An 8,394-nucleotide genomic window follows, 5' to 3' on the forward strand; every position below is an offset into this window, starting at 1 on the left:
CTGGCATGTATTTCCAAAAAAGAAAGTCGAAAAATGTGTGATCAATTACGTTCACACAAAAGCATGAATTTTAAACAACAGAGAACAAGTTTACACATTTATTTGCAATATATAATAAATGGGGACTGAGATCGTGTTGCAGAGACCACGGTTGCAAAAGATTTTATTTTCTTTTGTTAAAAGCTTTAGTAGGATTCATGCCTCAAACAGTAGCCTCTTTAATGAACAACACTGAGCAGCACAAAGTTAGGGGAAACAATACAAATTTACATTCATAAATGTGCAAAATTGTTGGCCATGGAAAAGCTGAAATTTGTCGAACAGTGAAAAGTAAAATCGTCTCAATGTTTATACGAATGATATTCATCACCTTCACTAACAGTTAGTTTTCTGTAGTAACTGTATAACTTGTTTATGGAGAAAAAAAAATGAGCTTCAAATCTGGAATGCAGAAAGGATCTGTATAAAACAATGTTGGCAAATAATGTTCTTTGTCAGAGCAGCAATAGGAGCATTTCACAGTTTTTAAAAATAAAACTTTATAGCCCCCTACCCCAAGTCAAAATCTTACAAACAATGAAAATGTGCCCGCACAAATTAACAAAATATATATTTTAGTAGAGGTTTTACGGCGCTCGCAACTGCATAAGGTCATATGAGTGCCAAGGGGTGGATGTCAACAGAGAAGTCCTTACAGGGAATCAGACTTACTCTGATCACCTCTCTAGCTTCAACAGCACAAAGTCTGCTTCTACTATCCAGGCACCCCGGAAATAGCGGGTCACAAAAGTGCGACAAACATACAAAAGAAGTAGAGGAAAAACGACTATAGTAAGGATTAAGAAAGAAAAAGCAGCAGTTCCCTGTTGCAGTTCAGGCACAGTTATGAGCATGACATCGATGAATCAGCCCATTTACAATTCTACGGTGCATAAGAACAGGTTGATGTCCCCCCTTTGGGAATGGCCTAAAGACACTTCAGTCAGTAGCACCTGGGGTCGCAAAATATATGTTGTGGCTCTCGTGACATTGGAGATGTTTAAACGTAGTAGTAACTTAACATTACCTCCACTCTCTCTCTTTGCTCTCTTGTGTTTTTCATTAGAAACTGAACAACACTTGAAACTTAGACAATTTCGTTTCACATTTCTTTCCGACAGTGCCCAGCTTCATAACAGAAATCATCTGAGAGATGCATCAACTTTTTTTAAAAATACGCGCCTCAGAGTGATCGCATACAATGAACTATAGCTAAAGGTTAGAAAAGCATAACTTAGGCAAAAAGAGGTTGCAGAACCCATTTTTTTCTATTTTCGTTACCAGTACACTAATCCACCATAGCATTGACTTTTCTGAATCACTAACTAGTAACATGACATTGTAATTTCAAGGAATGTTAAGTATTGAGTACTTCCAAATTAGCAGACAACAATAATTTCTAGGAATTAAATCTTCTCCTTCACCATAACTTTCAACAGCATGACACAGATGTGTATTGTGAATAAGCTGAAACCTTTATTTGAAGGCTGAGTATTACTCTCCATTGCAGCAAAGTGCATCAAATGGATTTTATTGAAGAAAAAAACAATAACAGCTAATGGCAACATTACCTGGAACAGAATATAATATACTTAGCAGCACTAACCCTCTATTGTAACTTGAACTTTATTTCTGAGGCTTTATTTGGATTCTAATTCAAGGTTTACATCAGCAAAGTGGGGTAAAATCCATTAACTTACTTTAGATTTAATTTAATGGAAAACACTTTAAGTTTGAGGAAATTTATTTTACTAAGTTAAGTTTACTTTTTCTTTCTTCTTTTTTGTTTGTTTGTTTGTTGCTGTTGTTGTTCCAGAAAGTCTGAGAACGTTCCATGCAGTGCAAGAAAGCATAGTACCATAATTCATAATGTGTAGACAGAGCAAAATAAATCAGCTCCAATCAATTATGAACATTATGAAACTCAAATATAGGAAGTTTGACAGGTCGAACACTCCCAGCGTATCTTGATGGGATTCAGCAAATGCTAGTCTCACCATTCCAAGACTAGTGAATCTGTTGAAAACGTATCCATTTTTTTTTTCAAATACTAAAAACAATATTTCAAATTCACCAAGCCTTCAACCTGTCACCAAGAAAGCACAAGCTGAAGAAAAAAAAAAAAATACTGGCTTGAATCAAAACAAGAAGTTTTTCATTTTGGGAAAACAAGATAATATTGTTCAATTGCTGCTCCTCATGTGTGAGCACAGGTATCTAAAAGTGTTTTCTTATACAAGTTTAAGCTTCTACTCAGCACATTCTGCGCAGTAGGACAACAAACAGGGCTGAAGTAGTTTGGTGTTCTTTTTTTTTTTAACAATCTCTGCAGATTATAACATTTTAAGCATTATATATTCCTTTCTTGAGCACACAAATGATCGTATCATCACGAGTTTCAGAACTTTTCAGGTAGACTGACATTAATTCTAAAATTCTCTTTAAAATGAAAATATGGATTCAAAATTCTGTCTGATCATGTTTCAAGACTTCAAAGGAGGATGTGGACCCATCAGACAATGTCTGTTCATCATCTGCCAGCTCAGAGTCTTCAGTGCCAGACCTGTCTCGACCAGAGTCAAGGGCAGATTTGCTTTCCTCCCCATCCTTGTCCTCAGAATCGTCATCATCATCTCCATCTTTGTCAGCAGAATCACCAGCTACAGAACTGTTCTGTGTGGTGTTTAGTAGAGACTCATCTCCGCCATCTGCCGTCACATGACCCTCACTCTCCAAAGTTGTCTGAGCAGCGTCACTGGTCATCGGTTCCTCACCGAGGGTTGAGTGGGAAGTGTTCAGCGTGGTCTCAAACTCGCTAGTGGGTTGGTCTCCGGCACCATCTTTCTCACACTCTGGGACAAAGAACTCATCTTGCTTGGACAGAGGAGCCATGAAGTGAACGCTCTCTCCATCGTAGTATTCTACAAATGGATATGCACACAATTTGTGCTCCTGAGAAAGAAATACAATAGTCCTTCACATAAAGACCGGGGAGCTGTGACATCTGATTGCTGTAATAGAAAAACTTACACGACAAGAAGAGCAGGGTCTGTTTTCTGCCAAAATTGGTCTTATTCGCTATAGCAGAAACAACAAGTCATCTTAACCTATATGTGAGGCATCTTAGAGAAATCAGGCGCTCGTCAACGTATTGAAACAGAAGAAAAAGAAATTTTCCCACCAGTATGGCAATTTGTATCGAAATTTTGTTTTTTGGCTAAACACCTTTTTATGTTCTTATGAAAACACATTTCCATATGTATTTTCATGAAAAATGTTTAAAGGCACAAAATATGTAATTTTAAGTTTTCAAGGACTCTTAAGCTATTGAAGTTACCAACTTTGGCGACCATTTTCCCATTAACTTTATAACTAAAACCAGGCTACCCCACCTCTTTCAATCGCAAATATCTCAACTTCTATTCAAGCTAGACGAATATTTTTTTGACTGGATGCAAGGCAAAAGGATAAGATTTCAGATGATAGAAATTTATTCCACATGCCCAAAAATTGACGAGCGCCCAATTCCACCACGTCATGACACATATTTCTTCTAATTTTGCTTTTATTAAGAAATATTCTCCTCTGCACATTCATTGGTCATGGTCAAACATTGACCAACAAACTATATAAGTATCAGAGTAAACATTTAGTAGCTCTTCAAAAACCTGTATTGAGCATTGAAAAAGACTGATCAAGTTATATTCAAACAGCACCATGCATCTACGCTAGTATGCCCCACATACTCTATTTCCACTGAGGCTCCTGCACATTCTAATACATTCTTTAATATCTCAAATGATGTTCCTAATGAGGAGTTACAAGGAAATGTTTCAGTTCTTACCTCAATGTACTCCTTCAGCTGTGGGTATGCTTTAAATATAGCAATAAGAATGGACAAAGATGTTACATGAGGGAACTTTGTTCGCACTGCATAGGCAACCTGCAAAACAGAAAAAGCAGCAGGGTATAGTAATCGGTACTGGGTATGGTCAGAACAGTTCATGAGCCTTTGCCAAAAAGTGGAGGTGTGTGCATGTGGAGGTTTAAAATAAACCACTAATCAAGGAAAAACATGTTGTTTTACTAAAAACATCATGTTTATGGCAATAAAATAAGTTAGTCAAGTTGCTCAAATAGATTTATTGATGTGTGCGTCTTATGATACTTAATAATAGAAATATAAAATCACTAAAAATGCAGCACTTTATACGTATCTTGGGCATCGGTTAAACATAGAATATTGTTAATTCTAAACTATAAAGAAAAGTGCAATCAAACATTAATAATAGTAGATAGCATTTTTATACCGTAAATCCCCGCTTAACAGCAAGCTCTATGCGTTTCACAATCTATACTATTACCCTGGCAGACATCAGAGCATTCTAAAACAGCATTCTAAAACAAACTCAACTTCCTGGGAAGCATACAGAGCAATCTTCCATTTATGGGTGCTTAAACACTAACATACTGACAACATCTTTCGCTGTCTATGGCCGGGTACCCATTCCCACCTGGATGACGTGAACGTTATTGCGTGAACATAGAAGAAGTGCTTGGTGATTTCTCGAAAGGGACTAGAAAAAGAGGCAAGAATTTGTTTGTAATACGGGTGGTCTTAATTTTATAAATGAATATTTTGTAACATGTAATTTACAGTTGTTTTGAAATATATATATATTTCAATATTACGTCCACTGAAAAATGTATTTGACCTTGCTTACAATCTGATGTTTTGATTTTTGTTATTAACATGTATGTATGCATTTCAATTGGTACTTTACTTTTGTAGTCATTGTTTTAGGAACGAACCATTTATTTGAATTCATATACACAGAAATATACTATGCGAGTCTCTTTGAAAGTCGTTTTCTATTTCACAAAATATAACCTCAGCCTGGCTGAAGAGAGGGGATTGACTCATTATAACAATTATAAATTTCTAACATCATTTTTATGAACGAAATTTTCACTATTACCATGTTGGCCAGAACTACAGCAAGACCATTTACAGCTTTGATAGTTATTGAACCTGTAAGAGCAATCATTATGCTACGAGACAATATGGATGATGAAACGAGTTAACTACATAAAGTACATTTTGGAGCTCATTTGTAAAACCCCAGTATCCTATCATTTGGCAAAGGCTCTACTTCTAGTCAAGACATGTATAACTTTATTTGAATGCTAGTCAATATACATATATATAGTGCTATTCTTTTATTTATGCACATTCCATTTAATTTCTCTTTCTACCTTCTCACCACATTTTAAGCATTACGGCAAAACAAATTCTTGTTACGGACTACAGCCTTCATGTATCTTCCTTCAAGTTACCTCAACATTTTTAGTCATTATATTATAAGCCACAATCTCATCATTACTGACTATTTTCACATCTCCCTGATTCATATTTCAACTGAAAATTGATAGAATTAAAGACAACTTTCTGTTGTTTGATCAGCTCAGTAGGAATGTTTTTACACAAAACAACAATTCTCTTTGTTTCTATCTAAGCATCTAAATATGTGGTCCAAAAAATAAATCTGATGACCTACATTTCCTTGATTACCATGATAAGCATAAATACTTAAAACCCCTTTACCATTCTGGTTATCAGCAAAGACAAGTACCATGTTCAAGACTATCACTGTTTGGACAAAACATTTCGTTGTATTTATCAAACTCAGGTAGACTTTTACCAAATTTCCACACAATGGTTTTCTTTTGAGTAATTCAGGAGCACACACACACACACACACACACACACACACACACACACACACACACACACACACACACACACACACACACACACACATTAAACAAATACAGTATAACACGGATAGATCGAACACAGAAGACTCGAAATCACGCATCCGTCAAACTGTGCCTGTGGTCCGTTTTTTTTTCTTCTTTATCTTTGTAAGATATCCCTTGAACTATGGATCCCACGAATTACCAAGGCCGGTCCGGAGGATATCGAGCTATCCATGCTTAACTGTACATCTACACACATTTATTGCACATGCACTGAATGACACAAGAAACCTATTGACCACAATATGGATTATATGATCAAACAACCACAAACCACTCAATTTATTTTAAAATACCCTTTCAATATACCAAGCAGTGGTAATAAAATTATTTTGCTGGATTTTGAGGACAGTATCTTTAGTGTCTAGAAATCCATTACAGGCTGAAACTAACTTGTTTTTCCAGCTCCCTTTACCCTTTTAAAGTGGATCAGAACCTACCTCTGGAAGATGCAGAATCTTGAAACCTTGCTCTGTGAATTTTTTGACTTCCTCTTCATTAATTTCACTTGAACCCTCTGACAAAACGGAGCCAACCACATAGCGAAGTTCTTTGGAGTCGACCTGTTGAGAAATCATTTAATATGTATCGTTAAAATCTCCTAAAGCATCACCTTTCGTCCAATTCTGTGACTTTCAGTTAATGTAACTCAGAAGCCCACTGGAGCTCCCCGGTTCAGGGCCATAGAGTTAAGTCGCCATTAAACAATTTTGATGAAGTCGGTTACGAAGTTCACATTTTTGTCAACTTAAAAAACGGTTTAGCTTCTTCCTCATCCTACACAGCAAACCATTACACTGATGCACTAAAAGCTCAAGGTTTCGAGATTTATTATTCGTTGAAATGGTTATTTTCTGTACTTTAGTTTTAGTTCTAGACAAGGGTTTGTAGAGTACCCAGTTCGTCCTATTTTCAGTTACATACGTTACGAATAAATGATTGTTTATTTAAAAATGGCTTGACAGATCTCTCCAAAATCTGTATTTGTCTAAGTATACAATGTCATTTACCATAAGAAATCTTGAATCAGCACAGGTAGTAATAGTCAAAGTTATAAGATAAAAAATATACACATCTGCATTTTTGACAAAATATGCTCAGTGTTGGATCATTCTTTACATGGAACACACAAGAGAAAGACACTTTGCATTTGTTCTTGAATTTTTTAATTATCATGCCGTGTCTATGGCAGAATGCGTTAAACTAAGAAAGACGCGAGTTTTAAAAAGCCAAAAACTGTGCAAATACAAGGGTACAGATTAAACTTCTAGTATGGAATGTAAACAATGACATCTAATACATTCAATCTTGGTTTTGTGCAAGAAATATGATAGGGCACATATGAAGTTGTAAAGAAACCAGAACGTGGTCAGTCTTTGCAAATGGTTGTAGAAACGGAAAGAAAAGCTGGAAAACTCTGGTGCTGATTCAGTGTCACTGGAAAGCTAACAATTATTCTAAAAACCAGGTTACTACAAGCTGACCCTGTTCGAGATCTTCGGTCCACTTATAAAATTGAGAGACCTAAGATTTCAAGAAAAGTAAGAAATATTGATGCTGTTCATTTATTAATATTAGTATTATGTTTTAGATTGGCACTAAATCAATTCGCACTTCTGCGAAGAAAGACCACAGCATAAATTTGTATAAACTTTCAAGAAAATATGCAGATATTCATGATTGCATTAACACATAAATTTGTATATGTGCCAGAATTACATGTGCAAGGTCTCAGAACAATTCTTAGCAAATTGCATGCAGGGGGATTAAGGTGCAGAAATACAGTTTTCTATCATCTGCACAGATAACATGATACAATTTTCTGAGTATCTCTATCTGTTATATGTCATTCATGTTCCAAAAGTTCCACAATTTTTGTCAAGCCATTACTTAAAATATATTGGGGGGGGGGGGGGGGGGGGGGTTCCTCACTTATCAAAAATTCACAATTTAGTACCTACTTCAGCCCATCATACGAAATAACCACACAAGATGCAATGTCCGTTCTTTTTTGTGTCTCAAGAGCAGAAATGTATGCTTCAGGTGCATTTAATGATAATAACCATAACATGTAGAAGAAGTCACCTAAAATTTTAATTTGAAAATTACCAAAAATCACGTCAGCCCAGCCAGAGTGGCCCCAGGGAGCTGACCATTGTGACCCAGACATGATTTAATAATAAAATTTAGGCGCTCCGCATGGATTCCCCTGCTGCACCTAAAATTCCACTGCTAGTGCCCCATGCTCCATGAGAGTGAGGTTCCCTTTTCAGGGTGCATCATGGGAGGCTGATTAAAAAAAACAATTATTATGATGATTCAATCTGAGAATACAAGACTTAAAGTAATATTGAGAGGTAAATTTTCACTTTGAGTACCGTACGCAAAGGTATAATACACTGCTTTTGGCTGGGGGCTGAACTGGGTGTTCTGGCATGAAGAAAATGTATAGAATCACTAAAATTATCATCAATCAATTGTTTTCAAGAAAACCACTAATTTTATGTGATTGCAAAACATCACATTTATAAATAC

The 8,394-nt window shown here is 36.0% G+C and overlaps 1 protein-coding gene across 1 annotated transcript in view; it reads right to left on the minus strand.

Moving 5' to 3' along the window:
• Positions 1-1,785: 1,785 nt before the first annotated feature.
• Positions 1,786-8,394, minus strand: part of LOC101855767 (testis-expressed protein 264) — a 9,624-nt gene continuing 3,015 nt past the window's right edge. The window contains exons 2-4 of the mRNA XM_005090794.3: positions 6,300-6,422; positions 3,884-3,982; positions 1,786-2,991 (exon numbers count right to left, since the gene is read on the minus strand). Coding sequence (XP_005090851.1) covers positions 2,500-2,991; positions 3,884-3,982; positions 6,300-6,422 — 714 coding nt within the window. The 3' untranslated portion in view covers positions 1,786-2,499. The remainder of the gene's footprint in view (positions 2,992-3,883; positions 3,983-6,299; positions 6,423-8,394) is intronic.

Source organism: Aplysia californica, unplaced genomic scaffold (assembly GCF_000002075.1).
Source record: "Aplysia californica isolate F4 #8 unplaced genomic scaffold, AplCal3.0 scaffold00022, whole genome shotgun sequence".
NCBI classification, from domain to species: Eukaryota; Metazoa; Mollusca; class Gastropoda; order Aplysiida; family Aplysiidae; genus Aplysia; species Aplysia californica.